General features: G+C 40.9%; 1 protein-coding gene across 2 annotated transcripts in view; it reads left to right on the top strand.

Annotated features, from left to right (window-relative positions):
* The first annotated feature begins 4,072 nt into the window (after positions 1 to 4,072).
* Positions 4,073 to 20,273, top strand: part of LOC129829828 (coiled-coil domain-containing protein 50-like) — a 40,817-nt gene continuing 24,616 nt past the window's right edge. The window contains exons 1-2 of one of the 2 annotated variants that reach the window (XM_055891770.1): positions 4,073 to 4,535; positions 5,541 to 5,653. In XM_055891770.1, coding sequence (XP_055747745.1) covers positions 5,605 to 5,653 — 49 coding nt within the window. In that variant the 5' untranslated portion in view covers positions 4,073 to 4,535; positions 5,541 to 5,604. The remainder of the gene's footprint in view (positions 4,536 to 5,540; positions 5,654 to 20,273) is intronic. The other variant, XM_055891771.1, reaches the window with a different exon arrangement.

The raw sequence follows: 20,273 nt of genomic DNA on the forward strand, positions 1-20,273 counted from the left end.
GCAGGTGATAGAGTGAATATTCTGGAGGCCTGGACACTGCTGTGTTGTGTGCAAAGATAATTACCTTCAGATTGTCTTTCCACCATTCTTGGAACCCGTCCAGGTACTTGCCCATGGCAGTCCCTTTGGTCCGTTCCTCCAAACGTGGAGTCACCATACAGTACATCTACACATTATATATATATATATTAGATAGGTATCCTTTATTTTCTGTCTTCCATTAACATTAATCCATGTCTAATCAAACATTTTAATTAAATAATTATATATATACCTTTCCCAAGGACCATCCCTTGTCCTATCAGTGTCCATTTCGAAAAAAAACTAAATTACTGGATGCCTATGTGAAACAATGCTACAACCATTACATTAAGCTGACGTTGACTAAAACCAACTAGGCTAGAGATAACTACTATAGCGCTTAGCCAAGCAAACTTTGGTTAGCATCAAGCTAGCAAACTGTTAAACGCTAATTTCATACAAATATTAACACTAACACATTTTTTCGTAACATCACATATTTACATATATTCCCTAAAGTAAACTGTGCCTTTGTTCATAGAAAATAAAACAAATTGGCTCTAAAACTTTGAAAAAAAGCACAGAAAGTTTGGACGCCATGTTAAAAAATACAATTTAAAATAATAAAAAGTAACACAATAACATAACAATAACGAGGCTATATACAGGGGGCATTCAAGATAACATGCAACATAGCACCACCACCTTTGAAGGTTTTCAACCTCTGCTCAGACTTAAATCACAGTGTTCCAAGAACCTCCACCAGGGGTGACTGTAGTATCCTCAAACGGACAAAAAGGAGACACAAGAGGCCCCCCACTCATTTTAGATCCCAAGTGGTTTTTATTTTCATATTGTATGGTCTCACTCTCATCACTATCTCCTTTGCCATCTTCTCAAGTCTTTACTTGGAACTCCATCCATACACACATACTATAGCATCTCGCTAACATTTCTCACATTTTATGCATCCAGCTGAGGCCTTGGATGGATCATGTTACACTGAGATGGGCACAGGGGTAAATGTACAGTCATTTCTAGTGTGGTGGCAAAGTAGTTGAACAGGAGAAGAGGATGTGGTTACTTGTGGAGGGAGAACAGTGAGGGTGGTGGGTTGAGCACCTGCAGTGAAGCTGATTGGTTGCTCTGGCTCATCACATCTTGACTAAAAGAAAGAGATTTCAAAATTATTTTGACATTACCATAGTGCAACAGCTGAAAAGCTGTCATTAACATAGAGATAGCAACATATTCAGAATTCACTGAATGAAGTAGCCTACCCATCCCCATTTACAATTGTATTCATCAATTAAATAAATTATACTATAACACATTCAATTACATTATTATTGTAGACTATAGACTACTCCTGTATCTACCTTGTACAATAATGTAATCATTGAATGAAATAGCGTACCTATCCACATTTACAATTTAATTGATCAATTAGATAGATAATACTAGCACATACAGTTACATTGTTGTAGAATAGGCTACTACTGTATCCACACCATGTTAGGATACCGTTTTGTCAGGCATGATTTTACAGTTGAAGTCGGAAGTTTACATACACTTAGGTTGGAGTCATTAAAACTAGTTTTTCAACCACTCCACAAATTTCTTGTAAACAATCTATAGTTTTGGCAAGTCGGATAGGACATCTACTTTGTGCATGACACAAGCAATTTTTCCAACAATTGTTTACAGACAGATTACTTCACTTATAATTCACTGTATCACAATTCCAGTGGGTCAGAAGTTTACATACACTAAGATGACTGTGCCTTTAAACAGCTTGGAAAATTCCAGAAAATGATGTCATGGCTTTAGAAGCTTCTGACAGGCTAATTGGCATCATTTGAGTCAATTGGAGGTTTACCTGTGGATGTATTTCAAGGCCTACCTTCACACTCAGTGCCTCTTTGCTTGACATCATGAGGAAATAAAAAAATATCAGTTAAGACCTCAGAATTTTTTTTGTACACCTCCACAAGTCTGGTTCATCCTTGGGAGCAATTTCCAAACGCCTGAAGGTACCACGTTCATCTGTACAAACAATATTACGCAAGTATAAACACCATGGGACCGTGAAGGAAACAGGTATGAAAGTATCTATATCCACAGTAAAACAAGTCCTATATCGACATAACCTGAAAGGCCGCTCAGCAAGGAAGAAGCCACTGCTCCAAAACTGCCATAAAAAAGACAGACTACGGTTTGCAACTGCACATGGGCACAAAGATCATACTTTTTAAATAAATGTCCTCTGGTCTGATGAAACAAAAATAGAACTGTTTGGCCATAATGACCATTGTTATGTTTGGAGGAAAAAGGGGGAAGCTTGCAAGCCCAAGAACACCATCCCAACCATGAAGCATGGGGGTGGCAGCATCATGTTGTGGGGGTGCTTTGCTGCAGGAGGGACTGGTGCACTTCACAAAATAGATGGCTTTATGAGGAAGGAAAATTATGTAGATATATTGAAGCAACATCTCAAGACATCAGTCAGGAAGTTAAAGCTTGGTTGCAAATGGGTTTTGGATGGACAATGACCCCAAGCATACTTCCAAAGTTGTGGCAAAATGGCTTAAGGACAACAAAGTCAAGGTATAGGGTGGCTTCACAAAGCCCTGACCTCAATCCTATAGAACATTTGTGGGCAGAACTGAAAAAGTGTGTGCGAGCAAGGAGGCCTACAAACCTGACTCAGTTACACCAGCTCTGTCGGGAAGAATGGGCCAAAAGTCACCCAACTTATTGTGGGAAGCTTGTGAAAGGCTACCCGAAACCTTTGACCCAAGTTAAACAATTTAAAGCCAATGCTACCAAATACTAATTGAGTGTATGTAAACTTCTGACCCACTGGGAATGTGATGAAAGAAATAACAGCTGAAATAAATAATTCTCTCTACTATTATTCTGACATTTCACATTCTTAAAATAATGTGGTGATCCTAACTGACCTAAAACAGGGAATTTTTACTTGGATTAAATGTCAGGAATTGTGAAACACTTTAGCCAAATACATTTAAACTCAGTTTATGTAAACTTCCGACTTCAACTGTAGGTCTTCCATCGAAGTTGCATGTTGAATCTCGTTTCTCTTAAGTGAAAAGTAGTTATTTCATTTATAATTGAATTAATCCATTAAATAAATACTAATAATAAATGCCCCCCCCCCAAATTTTTTTTTTTTTCAAATAAACCAAATTTGCCTAAACACAGAACTAAATATTTCCTAACGATATCACAACTTAAATATAGCCTACTTACTACTCAATTGGATCAAGTACATCTTGGCAATTATTTTATTGTCTAATGAAACTATCTGGGGCAGACACTCAAAAATCCCTTCCCCCGCTTGTAAAAAAAAAATAATAATGTCTGTGTTGCCGCCAAGCTCTCAAATACCGGTGCCAGTCTCTCACTCTACGAACTGTCACTGCAATCTGGATTCCTTGGGACATCCTTACCCTAAACCCTAAACTAACACTAAACTTAACCAATTTACATGTATACTTGATAGAGGTATGGACATCCCAAAGATCCCGAATAGCAACTTTGAACTCCTCTGAAAGTGGTGAACACAACTCTTATTGGTTGTCTGATGTGGAACTTGTAATAACACAGTTTGTGATTGGCTGAAAACATTTAGCTCTGTATACAGTGAGGTAAGATAACATACCATGCCATGAGGTGTTGAGGGAAAGACAGAATATCTATAGATTAGCCATAACAGGAAATACACAAGGCATAGGCTACATTATAGTTCAAGGTGGTTAGTCCCAATGTCTGCTTGCACAGAAAAAGTGTATGTTTCTATCATTTATGGTTGAGATTTAATTAATATAAATATAAACTATGCACATTATGACTTTCATTAACACGCGATGCAGGCATCACACAGACGTTAGTAAGGCGTTGGTGTCATGTAAATCAGAAAACGAAACGCAGACTTAGTAAGGCTTGTGTCATGTCAGGTGGAACGGTTGTCTAGGCTTATATATGTCCCTTATCACCCCCCATAACTGCCAGTGTTCAGTATCTCCAGCCAAGCAACTTCACAGTGAGTGAGAAGTTTTTCCTGGGCCACAGGGAGTGAGCTAAGTTTTTCCTGGGCCTTGATAATGACTCTCGGTTCCATTGCACCTAAGAGTCATTGGACGAAGGCGTCTTCTCTGTATAGGGAAGTTTTGTTAAGAGCCTTAGCTTGCGCTTGGTCTGAACATTAAAACGCGTCACTTGCGTTATGGTTTTGGAAGCATAATGACCTCGGCGAATTTTTATTTATTTTTTAAACACACCTTTATAGGGTTAGTACTCCCACACGGCCATATAACCATGTTACAGCGCGTTTACGGAAAACAGACGGAAGACAGTCGACTACCTGCACTAATTAGCGATCTGAATCTCACCTGTGTGTAAATAGAAGATGGACGCCACAAACGGGTGTCACTGAAAAATACTGTCAGCTGCAACTGTGTTTTTTTTTTAAACGGTTAAAACAGTGTACAGTAAGTATGTATTTTGAATTCGTGAAATAGTTGTTGATGTGATATGAAAGTAGAGGGATTTATGTTTCTAGAACCGTACCGCAAATAAGAATCAATCGAATTATCGTTTAGATGGCGTATTGGACTGTTTTGGCTTACAGAACATGTAAGGTCCTTGGAGTATAAAGCAGGCTCATTTAGTCCATTATTTGTCCGTAATGGCGTGCCATCAAACTATCAGCTTTGTTTCATTGATAAACTAAAAAGATAGTTGTGTCAGATCTAAATATACGCCTGGAATAGGTTTATCGGATGTATCGGAGACTATGGCGAACGTGAAACGATAACTGCGGATAAAGTGTCTGGAAAATAGACAACCGCAACAAAATAATCGAACGTTTATACCCAACTACCATGTTTACTTGTTGAATGTTATTTTGTGTGCACGAAGGCTACAAACTATATTCAGGGTAGTGCTGCGGTTACAGCTGTAGGTTTTGTTTAATTTTGTTAGTTTGGGCATGTTTTTAGCGATTGATTGAGCTTGACAGACACGCATTAAACCATTGTTGATCTTTATATTAATTTGACAAAGAGCACGTTGTCTGTATCGCCATTATCATACAAAAAATACGTAATTGCAATGTTGTGCAATGCTTTTGTAATGGAATTCTGTACGTGTTGTAGCTTACTGCTGTGGAAATTCGTTCGCGTTTCTCGAACTGTATGTAACCGCCATGCAAGTGTTACATGGGGGTTACATTTGTAGCTATTGTCATAATAGTTTTAGAATGTTTAACATAAGTTTAGTAGAGTTCATAGGAATTATGTCATTATAGTGTGTGCTTCAACGGTTTGCCTGCAGTAGACTTCTGTCATACATAGACACATTTGGACAAAGGATTCAGAAAGTCAAATGCTGAATGTGCCCTCCTTGCTATAACAAAGAGTAACTACTGCAATTCAATGTTGAACATTACTGTTCTATGCTACTGGACTTGTCTTTATGTACCCTTCCTTCCCCAGGGTCTGTCTGTACTCTGGCCGGCCCTGAGGGCAATGAGGCCGTGACTGCCCTTCTGCAGCAGCCATGACAGAGCTGGAGATTGATCAGTCCCACCTGCCAAGGGTCCAGGAAGGTACGTAGAGAACCAGACTCACTGGCCAGACCGACATGTGTGTGTGTGTGTTTGGAAACATAGGTGTAACACTTCATTTGATTTGAAAGGCCAGGCCACAGATGCCCTGACAGACCTCCACCCTCACTAAGATTTAAAAGAATGTGCCCAAGTGTGTGACTTCAAATTGCTGTGGAAAATAAAAAAGCCAGACCCTCATTACATAGACCCTTGAGGGATTTGGTTAAGGAAGGCTGGCATTAGTTAGCTACCCAGCATCCTTGTTATGTGTTTCAGCAGAGGCTTACGTGTTGTTGCCGTGGCCCTCTCCACCAGCGCTTTGTTTTCATCTGGGATAAGAGGTGCTCATGCGATGTCTTAGCATGGCAGGCAGGACTGTACACTGTCAAAGCCCAGACTTGTCTGTAGTGTGTGGCAGCAGATAAGAGCCTGTAGTGTGATGGCCATTCCAGATACATTCCCTCTCTGATTGCAGCTGAGGGTAGAAGTTGGTCCCACTGGAAAGGTTCTCTGTGTGCGTGTGTGTTAAGGAAACGTGGCCTCTTTAACTTGCTACTTTTTTGTTGTCACTTATTGCAGTACTTTGTTATAAATTACTGATTTCTACCTATGGGTTCTAATGTTCTTACATTATGAAATTAGTAGGTTGTGGCTTGGGTGGGTTAGCTTTCTTTGGCATTTCTGCATACATGCTAACTCCTGAGCAGGACAGCAATAGATTTCTGGATAATCATTTCCCTTTCTGCTCTTGTTTCCATAGACAATGAGCAGTGTGTAAGAGCATTTTCACGCTTCATTAAGCAGCGAGCAGTGGACTAACAGAGCCAGCTGTAGACTCTGTTGGACCCCTATACTATTCACTAAAACAATAGCAGCACTCAAAGATGTCTGATCATGCTAAACTTTCCCTTAGAAATGTATTTTTACTGAAATGTTTTGACAGTGTCCTCATTGTTTTACACGGAACAAAAACAAACGCAACATGTAAACTGTTGATCCCAATTTTCATGAGCTGAAATAAATAATCCCACAAATTTTATATACTCACAAAAAGCTTGTTTCTCTCAGTTTGTGCACAAATTTGTTAACATCCCTGTTTGTGAGTTTTTCTCCTTTGCCAAGATAATCCATCCACCTGAGAGGTGTGGAATATCAAGAAGCTGATTAAACTGCATAATCAATACACCTTGTGCTGGGGACAATAAAAGGCCACTCTAAAATGTGCAGTTTTGTCACACAACACAATGCCACAGATGTCTCAAGTTGAGGGAGCGTGCAATTGGCATGCTGACTGCAGGAATGTCCACCAGAGCTGTTGCGAGATAATTTAATGTTGATTTCTCTACCACAAGCTGCCTCCAACATCGTTTTAGAGAATTTGGCAGTACCATGTGTAACCAAGCCAGCCCAGGACCTCCACATCCGGCTTCTTCACCAGCGGGATTGTCTAAACCTGCCACCCGAACAGTTAATGAAACAGATACTGACTGGTTTTCTGATCCACGCCCCTACTTAAAAAAAAGAAGGTATCTGTGACAAACAGATGCATGTCTGTATTCCTAGTCATGTGAGATCCATAGCCTAATGAAGGCATGCGCGTTCGTCCGCATGCTCATGTTGATTTTGTCCAACCACACCAGACGCGCTCAAGACACGCAGGTTGAAATATCAAAATTAAATCTGAACCAACTATATTAGTTTAGGAACAGGTCAAATCACATGAAACATTCATGGCCATTTAGCTAGCTAGCTTTCTGTGCTAGCTAATTTGTCCTGGGATATAAAGATTGGGTTGTTGTTTTACCTGAAATGCACAAGGTCCTTTTTCTGTCTCTTTGTAGAATTGAGTCACACAAAATCGTGTGTTCTCTATGACAATTAATGCACAGATAAAAGGGGAAACCTAGTTAGTTTCTAGTAAACTCTCCTTCGGTCTTCTTACTCTTATGTGGACTTTATGGCAGTTGGCAACCAACTTTAAGGTGCATGCCACCACCTATTGGACTGGAGTGTGGACCTCAGTTCATCTTTCAATCAGCCACATGGGTATATGCTCCTAAGAAACACAATTGGGTGAGGAAGGGACATGCAGCGCGTCAAGTGTAAAAATAATAATAATATATACATAAGGTCTATTTTAGCACCTGGCTATGCATACGCTCGTTGACGCACGTGAGCAGTTTGGATGAAAGGATTGTATGTGCACATTTATTTTGTAGCGCACGTAATGCGAGCGGTGTGGGCAGCATGTTATATGAACTGTAACTCAGTAAAATCTTTGAAATTGCATGTTCCGTTTAAAAAATAATAATCTTCAATGTAGTTAACTTAACTCTTTTGAGTAAACCTAACATCCTGTGGGTTGTATTTATGCATTAATTTCCTGAAGTGTGGTGTTCTCAGTGTCCCACTTCTCCTTCCTCATCCTAGAATCTCAGCCAAGTCAACTTGCTTTGTTTTCACTCCCCTCTTATCTGTTCCTGTTTTAATTTTTTTCTACGCCTCCGGCTGCGTTCCTGATATAGCCTCCCTCACAGGGGGAATGTAGCTCCCTAAGGAATGCCAATCCCCATCCCAGTTACTCTTTCTCCCAGTGACTCTCTCCCAGTCCACACAGCCCCCTCCTCTCTGTGACCACTCTATCAGTGTCTTAGCACACAGGAGCTGATGGTCCCAACTCTTGTTAAAACAGTCCAACACAGAAAGAGAGGGACTGAGCTGAGTGCGATTTAAGGTTTACAGAACAGGGAATAGCAGTAAAAACAGACTAGTGGGAAGGAGGAAGGGAAGCAGTGAGGGGGTGCGTGGGTGATGGGGATTTGGCTTAAAATAGAACCCCTCGTCACTTTCTCCCACTCTCCCTCCTCCACTTCTTTTGTCTGACAACCACTTTATATCATCCACTGTCCAAGTGGCTGGGTAGATAAAAGCAAAATGGCTATGTTCCTTTTGGAACACCAGTCGCTTCCTCTCACTGGAGGTTGGTTGGTTGGATAGATTTGCATTCTACTAACATTGTTTAAGCACTAGTCATTTTCCTAATGCATGATTGACATCCTCAGTGGAGGAAGATTAATGATAGGGGAATGTGTTTTTACCCACAGGTCGCAAAGGTCATTGCTGCTTGCTTCTGGCTCTGCACTAACTTGAACCTTTTACAGTCCCTTTCCCTGGAGAGGCGACTGTCTGGAACCCTTATTAGCCTCTTTCTGTATCGCTTTCAACCTTTCGGTCTATCAGAAACCCTGGCTGTCCTCCCCCTGACTCCCTCACCTTGACAATCTGATACCCTTGTAACCCCTACCCACCAAATCTTCCTTCATTTGCCACTACCAATTCCACTTGATATTTTACTCCCTATCCTCTTACGAAACAAGTCGATGCCTTTGTAAAGAAGCTTAAGGTCCCCTCCCCACTAAACTCACATAAAGATCCCCCTGGGTCGTTCCATGTCATTTCAACAAGCCATGACACCTACCATCTGAGATTGTTCTGAAATCATTTCTGTAGTTAGACGCAGATAAGATAAGCATTCCTGCAACATTTATTTGGTTGAGAGACTATTTGAACCTTGAAATTAAGCTAGTTGATTTGCACCCAAATGGACCATTTTAGTTTTATAGGATTCAATGCAAAGAAATTGTCAAATTGCCACCCACGGATCCCCCACACCAATCCCATCCTAACAACGAGTATATAGTATCAATTCTCTGTCTGACGAGTAGTATGGCGCTGTTGCTTGCAGTATTGTTTCTTCATCTTACGTAATGTATTCTCAGTAAATTACATCACCAAATCCATCTGTACAGAAAGAAATTAAGAAATTGAAGTTGTTAGGTTTATGTCCCATCCTACATCCTGATATTACCAGTTTCTGACCACTAGAACCTGGTAATTTAAAAAAAAATCACATGGGGATAGTTCACCCAAATGACAAAATGGCATATTGGTTTCCTTACCCTGTAAGCCAGGTGTTCCCAAACTTTTTTTTGTTGTCCCTCAACCTCATGTTTATATAAATAAAATCGAGACCCTACCATGTAAAAACAAAAAAACAGACCAAGTTCACTAAGAATACGTTACATAGGATGAAGAAATAATACTCAGAGCCGCAGATCCATACTACTTGTCAGACACAGAGAACTGATACTATATACTCATTGTTGAGATGTGGCGGGTCCAAATCGGATGTTAGGTACTATATTTATATGAATCCTATAAATTGAGATTAATTATTTTAATTACTCAGTCCAAATTATATTTCAACAAAATAATGTTGGGGGAATGCTAATGTTTCTAACAAACAATTCAGAACAATCTTGAGGTGGTGGGTGTCAATTCTCTTTCTTGAGCTTTTTGAGTTGGCCACATAATTGTTCTGATTCTATTCTCCCCACACTGAAAATGTTTTATTTTTGTTGTGGCCACTGACTACTTCCTCCCCGCCCTGTCATGTAATACCGGTCTCTCTGTCCTTCCCGTCCACACCTAACTTGAGCTTAGTTTTTAAAGGGCTGACTGAGTTCCAGAAAACGAGTTAACCCACATGGCGTACACACCTACAAAGCCTGTCAGTCACTTCCACTGCTCTAGGGCCTGAGTGAGTTGAGCAGTCTTTGTTTAACATCATTTTTTTATTTCAAGAAGAATGTAGGCATACTTTATTTTTTATTTTTTTCTGGAGTTCGTCCCGTCCATTTAATTTCTCTTGAGTATGTTGAGGCTGGAGAAAGACTTAAACTCTTGAACTGTTCTGGTTCAAAGCCCTACAGTCACATAATCTGTGAAGACTGGACACAAGGGCAGCTGGCTGAGCCATTTTGTTGCATAATCTCTTTAGCCACACGGCAGGTAACTGTAATTGAATGGCGTGTGTCTGGATGAGGGTTAATGCTGGGGTTAAACCCTGAATGCTGGTTAGTCTCAGACTAACATTCATCCACAGTGATAGTGGAATTTAATATATCTGGGTTTAGTGGTCAGGAAGAGTGGTTACCTTTTGACTTGCGGTGTTGTCGAACACGTTTGCATGTTGTTGACCTCTAAATTACCAAATTGACCAAAAAGAAACGCCCTTCCCTGTTTTACAGAACAAGACAAAGGGGGGACATTCTCAATTTCACTGGTTCTGTGAACTCCGGTTGCTTGCGTGAACCCAAGATGGAACATGGCATTGTAAGAGCAGGGTGTAGTAGTGTAGCTACTAAGGCCAACAGTTCCCTGTTAGCTATTTCGTCTCATCAGAGGAACCCACACAGAGGCTTAAGTCTACTGGAACAATTTAGAACAGCGAGATGGAGTGGAAAGGAAGAGGAGGATAGAGACAGACAGTGAGAGGGAGAGCGACAGAGTGGTCATTCACTGTTAACATAGGCTCTGCTCTGCCAGTCCATGCTGAGAATCTTGTTTACACAGACATGGTCTAGTCTTGTTTATAGGTTAAGCAGTGGGATTATGTGTGTTTAATTGTAATTGACATCTCATGGCTTAGTGGCTTTCCCTGCAAGAGATGACCGCTGCCACAAACCATCCTGCTAGTGATATCACTTCTTGTTTACATGGGAGTTTCACTAAATCTTGAGCAAATCTGCTCAGAACATACATGCATACATACAGTTGAAGTCGGAAGTTTACATACGCTTAGGTTGGAGTCATTGAAACTCGTTTTTCAACCACTCCACAAATTTCTTGTTAACGAACTATAGTTTTGGCAAGTCGGTTAGGACATCTACTTTGTGCATGACAAGTCATTTTTCCAACAATTCTTTACAGACAGATTATTTTACTTATAATTCAATGTATCACAATTCCATTGGGTCAGAAGTTTACATACACTAAGTTGACTGTGCCTTTAAACAGCTTGGAAAATTCCAGAAAATTATGTCATGGCTTTAGAAGCTTCTGATAGGCTAATTGACATAATTTGAATCAATTGGAGGTGTACATGTGGATGTATTTCAAGGCCTACCTTCAAACTCAGTGCCTCTTTGCTTGACATCATGGGAAAATCAAAAGAAATCAGTCAAGACCTCAGAAAAGAATTGTAGAACACCACAAGTCTGGCTCATCCTTGGGAGCAATTTCCAAACGCCTGAAGGTGCCACGTTCATCTGTACAAACAATAGTATGCAAGTATAAACACCATGGGACCATGCAGCCGTCATACCACTCAGGAATGAGATGCATTCTGTCTCCTAGAGATGAACGTACTTTGGTGCGAAAAGTGCAAATCAATCCCAGAACAACAGCAAAGGACCTTGTGAAGATGCTGGAGGATACCGGTACAAAAGTATCTATATCCACAGTAAAACGAGTCCTATATTGACATAACCTGAAAAGCCGCTCAGCAAGGAAGAAGCCACTGCTCCAAAACCGCCATAAAAAGCCAGAATATGGTTTGCAACTGCACATGGGTACAGATCATACTTTTTGTAGAAATGTCCTCTGGTCTGATGAAACAAAAATAGAACTGTTTGGTCTTAATGACCATTGTTATGTTTGGAGGAAAAAGGGGGAGGCTTGCAAACCAAAGAACACCATCCCAACTGTGAAGTACGGCAGTGGAAGCACCATGCTGTGGGGGTGCTTTGCGGCAGGAGGGACTGGTGTACTACACAAAATAGATGGCATCATTACGGAGGAAATTGTGGATATATTGAAGCAACATCTCAAGACAAAGTTGTGCCAAAATGGCTTAAGGACAACAAAGTCAAGGTATAGGGTGGCCATCACAAAGCCCTAACCTCAATCCTATAGAACATTTGTGGGCAGAACTGAAAAAGTGTGTGCGAGCAAGGAGGCCTACAAACTTTTATTTGTTTTTTCATTTGTTTTTATTTAACCAGGTAGGCTAGTTGAGAACACGTTCCCATTTACATCTGCGACCTGGCCAAGATAAAGCAAAGCAGTGCAACACAAAAAACAGTTACACATGGAATAAACAAACACAATCAATAACACAATAGAAAAAGTTGATGTGCAGTGTGTGCAAATGAGGTAAGATAAGGGCAATAAATAGGCCATAGTGGCAAAATAATTACAATTTAGCAATTAAACACAGGAGTGATAGATGTGCAGAAGATTAATGTGCAAGTATAGATACTGGGGTACGAAGGAGCAAAACAAATAGTTGGATGGGCTTTTTACAGATGGGTTATTTTACAGGTTCAGTGATCTGTGAGCTGCTCTGACAGCTGGTGCCTAAAGTTATTGAGGGAGATATGAGTCTCCAGCTTCAGTGATTTCTTTTTGCAATTTGTTCCAGTCATTGGCAGCAGAGAACTGGAAGGAAAGGTGGTCAAAGGAGGAATTGGCTTTGGGGGTGACCAGTGAAATGTACCTGCTGGAGCGTGTGGTACTGGTGGATGCTGCTATGGTGACCAGTGAGCTGAGGTAAGGTGGGACTTTACCTAGCAAAGACTTTTATAGATGACCTGGACACGGTGGGTTTGGCGATGAATATGAAGCGAGGGCCAGCCATCAAGAGCATACAGGTTGCAGTGGTGGGTAGTATATGGGGCTTTGGTGGCAAAACGGATGGCACTGTGATAGACTGCATGCAATTCGCTGAGTAGATTGTTGGAGGCTATTTTGTAATTGACATCGCCGAAGTCAATGATCGCCAAGATAGTCAGTTTTACGAGGGTATGTTTGGCAGCATGAGTGAAGGATACTTTGTTGCGAAATAGGAAGCCAAATCTAGATTTAATTTTGGATTGGACATGCTTAATGTTAGTCTGGAAGGAGAGTTTACAGTCTAGCCAGACATCTAGGTATTTGTAGTTGTCCACATATTCTATATCCGAACCGTCCAGAGTAGTGATGCTGGACGGGCGGGCAAGTGTGGTCAGCGATCGGTTGAAGAGCATGCATTTTAGTTTTACTTGCATTTAATAACAGTTGGAGGCCACGGAATGAGAGTTGTATGGCATTGAAGCTCGTCTGGAGGTTAGTTAACAGTGTCCAAAGAAGGGCCAGAAGTATACAGAATGGTGTCGTCTGCTTAGAGGTGGATCAGAGAATCACCAGCAGCAAGAGCGACATCATTGATATATACAGAGAAAAGTCGGCCCGAGAATTGAACCCTGTGGCACCCCCATAGAGACTGCCAGAGGTCCGGACAACAGGTCCTCCGATTTGACACATTGAACTCTGTCTGAGAAGTAGTTGGCGAACCAGGCGAGGCAGTCATTTGAGAAACCAAGGCTGTTGAGTCTGCCAATAAGAATATGGTGATTGACAGTTGAAAGCCTTGGCCAGGTCGATGAATACAGCTGCACAGTATTGTCTCTTATCGATGGCGGTTATGATATCGTTTAGGACCCTTGACCAGCTCGGAAACCAGATTGCATAGTGGAGAAGGTACAGTGGGATTCGAAATGGTCGGTGATCTGTTTGTTAACTTGGCCTTCGAAGACCTTAGAAAGGCAGGGTAGGATAGATATAGGTCTATAGCAGTTTTGGTCTAGAGTGTCTCTTCCTTTGAAGAGGGGGATGACTGCGGCAGCTTTCCCATCTTTGGGGATCACAGACGATACGAAAGAGGTTGAACAGGCTAGTAATAGGGGTTGCAACAATTCCGGCGCAAAATTTTAGAAAGAGATGGTCGAGATTGTCTAGCCCAGCTGATTTGTAGGGAAAAATGCTTTTTGAAATACTCTATATTCTAAATTATCGTGGATTTATCGGTGGTGACAGTGTTTCCTAGCCTCAGTGCAGTGGGCAGCTGGGAGGAGGTGCTCTTATTCTCCATGGACTTTAGTGTCCGAGAACTTTTTGGAGTTTGTGCTACAGGATGCAAATTTCTGTTTGAAAAAGCTAGCCTTTGCTTTCCTAACTGGCTGTGTATATTGGTTCCTAACTTCCCTGAAGTTGCAATTTGGGGAGTTTCTCCCATTCTTCTCTGCAAACCCTCTCAAGCTCTGTCAGGTTGGATGGGGAGTGTCGCTGCACAGCTATTTTCAGGTCTCTCCATAGATGTTTGATTACATTCAAACATCTCTGGCTGGACAACTCAAGGACATTCAGAGACGTGTCCCAAAGCCACTTCTGCATTGTCTTGGCTGTGTGCTTAGGGTCGTTGTCCTGTTGGAAGGTCAACCTTTGCCCAGTTTTAGGTCCTGAGTGGTCTTTGGCAGGTTTTCATCAAGGATCTCTCTGTACTTTGGCCCGTTCATCTTTCCCTCGATCCTGCCTAGTCTCCCTGCCACAGCATGATGCTGCCACCACCGTGCTTCACTCTAGGGGTGCCAGGTTTTTTCCAGACGTGATGCTTGGCATTCAGGCCAAAGAGTTCAATCTTGGTTTCATCAGACCAGAGAAATATGATTCTCATGGTCTGAGTCCTTTAGGTGCCTTTTGGCAAACTCCAAGTGGCTGTCATGTTCCTTTTACTGAGGAGTGGCTTCCGTCTGGCCACTCTACCGTAAAGGCCTGATTGGTGGAGTGCTGCAGAGCTGTTTGTCCTTCTGGAAGGTTCTCCCATCTCCTCAGAGGAACTCTGGAGCTCTGTCAGAATGACCATCAGGTTCTTGGTCACCTCCCTTCTCCCCCGATTGCTCAGTTTGTTCAGGCGGCCAGCTCTAGGAATAGTCTTGGTGGTTCCAAACTTCCATTTGAGAATGATGGAGGCCACTGTGTTCTTGGGGATCTTCAATGCTGCTGACATTTTTTGGTACCCTTCCCCAGATCTGTGCCTCAACACAATCCTGTCTCGGAGCTCTACAAACAATTCCTTCGACTTCAGGGCTTGGTTTTTACTCTGACATGCACTGTCAACTGTGGGACCTTACCTATCTATCTGAGCACATGTGACAGACGTGACAGAGTCTGGAGACGCCGTGGAGAACGTTCTGCTGCCTACAACATCCTCCAGCATGACCGGTTTGGCGGTGGGTCAGTCATGGTGTGGGGTGGCATTTCTTTGGGGGGCCGCACAGCCCTCCATGTGCTCGCCAGAGGTAGCCTGACTGCCATTAGGTACCGAGATGAGATCCTCAGACCCCTTGTGAGACCATATGCTGGTGCGGTTGGCCCTTGGTTCCTCCTAATGCAAGACAATGCTAGACCTCATGTGGCTGGAGTGTGTCAGCAGTTCCTGCAAGAGGAAGGCATTGATGTTATGGACTGGCCCGCCCGTTCCCCTGACCTGAATCCAATTGAGCACATCTGGGACACCATGTCTCGCTCCATCCACCAACGCCACGTTGCACCACAGACTGTCCAGGAGTTGGCGGATGCTTTAGTCCAGGTCTGGGAGGAGATCCCTCAGGAGACCATCCGCCACCTCATCAGGAGCATGCCCAGGCGTTGTAGGGAGGTCATACAGGCACGTGGAGGCCACACACACTACTGAGTCTCATTTTGACTTGTTTTAAGGACATTACATCAAAGTTGGATCAGCCTGTAGTGTGGTGTTCCACTTTAATTTTGAGTGTGACTCCAAATTCAGACCTCCATGGGTTGATACATTTGATTTCCATTGATAATTTTTGTGTGATTTTGTTGTCAGCACATTCAACTATGTAAAGAAAAAAGTATTTAATAAGATTATTTAATTCATTCAGATCTAGGATGAGTTATTTTAGTGTTCCCTTTATTTTTTTGAGCAGTATATATATATATATATATATATATATATATATATATATATATATATATATATATATATATATATATAAAAAAAAAATAAAGGGAACACCAAAATAACTCATCCTAGATCTGAATGAATTAAATACTTTTATATATATATATATATGAGAGGTATGTGTCTTTTCCAAATCATGTCCAATCAATTGTATTTACCATAGTTAGACTCCAAGTTGTAGAAACATCTCAAGGATGATCAGTGGAAACTGGATGCCCTGGAGTTCAATTTCAAGTCTCATATGAAAGGGTCTGAACACTTACAAAAATAAGGTATTTCTGAACAAATATATATTTTAGCTTTTTTATTGTGGGGTGTTGTGTGTAGATTTGTTAAATGCTTTATTTAATACAGTTTAGAATAAGGCTGTAACTTAACAAAATGTGGGAAAAGGTAAGGGGTCTGAATACTTTCCAAATGCACTGTAAAATACATGCATACACATGTTGGAAAAGCACTGGAAAAACTGAAATGCTCTGACTATGTTTAATGTGTATTCAGTCTGAGTGTGTTCTCTGAACTGAGGAAAAGAAGAATGTGCCTTTTGTCGATCAAGCATGTGGTGTATATTTAGTTTATTTACCATGTCAGCCCCAGAGTGAGTTTTTGTTAAATCCACACTGCAGGCAGAGATGTTTAGACCCTCTCAGGCTGCTGTAAACAACTTAGACAAAACAACCCACCCACTGTTCTCTTAACCTTTTGAGGACAGAGGGCGCTGTTTTCACTTTGGGGGAAAATCGTGCCCAATTTAAACGGCCCGTACTCAATTCTTGCTCGTACAATATGCATATTATTATTACTATTGGATGGAAAACACTCTCTAGTTTCTAAAACCGTTTGAATTATATCTGTGAGTAAAACAGAACTCATTTGGCACAAACTTCCTGACCAGGAAGTGGAAAGTCTGAAATCGAGGCTCTGTTCTAGGTCCTGCCTATAAATGGGCATGATACGTATTAGTATACCTGCACGTCACACACCTTCCCCTGGATGTCAAGAGGCGGTGAGAGAAGAAATGGAGTGTTTATCTTGGTCTGAAGTGGAATAATGCCTCTTGGAATGACGTTTCACCCATTTCCTGTTTTCAGGAAGGCGCGAGAAGGAACCGGGGATTGCCTTATGAAAAGCTTTCGTTATAGGTGACTACTATCTCCCGGCTTTGATTTTATTTGATACATGTGACCATATCATCGTAAAGTATGTTTTTTTCAATATAGCTTCATCAGATTATTGAAATTTTTTCGGGAGTTTTGCCGTGTTCCGTTTGTTGACATGGAGAGATTCGTGCCACTTGGCTAGTGTGCTTGCTAAATCGAGAGGGAGGTTCTAAATCCAAACAACGATTGTTCTTGACAAAGGACCCCTTGTCCAACATTCTGATGAAAGATCAGCAAAAGTAGGAAACATTTTATGATGCTATTTCATACACTGCACATGAGCAGTGTATATCTGTCGTACATGTGAACTAGTCGTTGGCGCCCAGCTTTTGGGTACTCTCTAGCTATACCGAAGCTGTATGTCGTAATGAAGTTATTTTTAGAATTCTAACACGGCGATTTCATTAAGAACTAATGGATCTATCATTTCCTATACAACATGTATTTTTTAGTTATGTTTATGAATAGCTATTTGGTCAGAAAAAGTGTCAGAAAAATATCCGGACGTTGTGGGAAAAAGTAGCTACGTTAGCACAATGTATAACCACTGATTTCAGCTCTAAATATGCACATTTTCAAACAAAACATAAGTGTATGTATAACCTGATGTTATAGGACTGTCATCTGATGAAGTATATCAAGGTTAGTCAAAAATTATATATCTTTTGCTTGTTTGTTACGATCGCTAACTTTTGCTACTGGGAAATGGCTTGTGTTTCTGGCTATTGTGGTAAGCTAATATAACGCTATATTGTGTTTTCGCTGTAAAACACTTAATAAATCGGAAATATTGTCTGGAATCACAAGATGCCTGTCTTTCATTTGCTGTACACTATGTATTTTTCAGAAATGTTTTATGATGAGTAATTAGGTATTTGACGTTGGTGTCTAATTATTATGGCTGCTTTCTGTGCAATTTCTGATTGTAGCTGCAATGTAAACTATGATTTATACCTGAAATATGCACATTTTTCAAACAAAACATAGATTTATTGTATAACATGATATAAGACTGTCATCTGATGAAGTTGTTTCTTGGTTAGTTAGGTTGGCTTTGCATGCTACCTGTGCTGTGAAAAATGTCTGTCCTTTTTTGTATTTATATTTATCTAACATAAATATACGTGCTGTTTTCGCTGTAAAATATTTTAAAAATCGGACATGTTTGGCTGGATTCACAAGATGTGTACCTTTCATTTGCTGTATTGGACTTGTTAATGTGTGAAAGTTAAATATTTCTAAAAAATATATTTTGAATTACGCGCTCTGCCTTTTCAGTGGAATGTGGGAGGAGTTCCGCTGGCGGAACGCCAGAGCAGTAGGTTAACTAGCTATTAAAACAAGATCAGAGGACGGGAACAATACAGTGGTCATTGTTCTACCTGAAGTTTCAAGTGTTTTGCTCCACTTAAACCTTTAACAACCAGCCTCCTCATTGGCCAGTTAATATCCTGTTACTAACCATGAAGTGCTCCTCTCTCTACACATCAGGCATCACTTTGTCTCTGTGACCTACTCTCTTAATATCTCTTTCTATGTCCCTCTATTTGACTTTCTGGTGGCTTAAGAACTGGGGGGAGTGGTTAATGGTAGTGATGCACCGATATTACATTTTTGGCCGATACTGATAACGGATATTTAACATTTTTTGCAGCCTTTTAAGCATTCAAGTACAGTTAAATAGTTAAAACACAGGTGTCTAAGGCACTGCATTTCATTGCAAGAGGCGTCACTACAGTCCCTGGTTCGAATCCAGGCTGTATCACATCCAACCGTGATTGGGAGTCCCATAGGACGGCGCACAATTGGCCCAGCGTCATCCTGGTTTGGTCGGGGTGGCCGTCATTGTAAATAGGAATTTGTTCTTAACTGACTTGCCTAGTTAAATAAAGGTTACACACAACACACCACACTGACCAAAAAGTTATTTTGTTGGTATTTACGCATGTCCCCATTACCAGTAAAACATAATCAAAACCTATTTCTTTCACTCACTTGTTTCGTTGTTTATTTGTTCAGTCATTTCATTCTCAACCAGGATTTCTATGGAACGCCGTTTGGGTCTTTGCGTGTCAAATAACACTTTGACCAATCAGGACCTGAAAATGACTGCACGTCACACAATTTAAAAAGTTCATACATTTTTTTACATAGTTATTACACATTGATTACACTATCACTCGTATTTCATATGTAACAACAATTCATCAATACCTATGCTATGATGCTGGGAAAGTGGTCTCGCGCAGCTGCAATGCTGGTCATTTATTAAAAAAAAAAAAAAAAAAAAAAAAAAGCTAGCTCATGGATGCAAACAATGTTCTTCCCCAAAAACATAGCAAAACAACATCTGTTTCAGTAGCTATATAGTTAGCTTGCTAACCGTGTTTGGGAGTCCCAACCGTGGGACTCCCAATCTTATTTGATTAATGGTGGTCGGACCCATTTATGTGAAGCTAGCCACAATAGTGGACTTTGCGGTTAGCCTTCAAAATAAAATTATGGCATAATTCTACTATTTGTATTCGTTTGTCACTGCCAATGACTTTCTTTTATTTTGATGGTAGACCGCAAATTCCACTTGTGCCTAATCCTTATTGTGGCTAGCGTCACAACACAACCCGGTCAGGTCGAGCCTCACTAGCCAGATGAAGCTAGATGGCTGCTTATAACGTTAGCTTTGGGCAACAGGGTTAAGTAGCTGGCTAGCTATTTATTTTCATGAACTGAAGTTCAATTTCAATAGGCGAACAACAAGTGGCAACCTAGCTTATACTTACTCATAAGGATTCCTAAATCATTGCTAAGAATAGTG

This window comes from Salvelinus fontinalis, chromosome 31 (genome assembly GCF_029448725.1).
Source record: "Salvelinus fontinalis isolate EN_2023a chromosome 31, ASM2944872v1, whole genome shotgun sequence".
NCBI lineage: Eukaryota > Metazoa > Chordata > Actinopteri > Salmoniformes > Salmonidae > Salvelinus > Salvelinus fontinalis.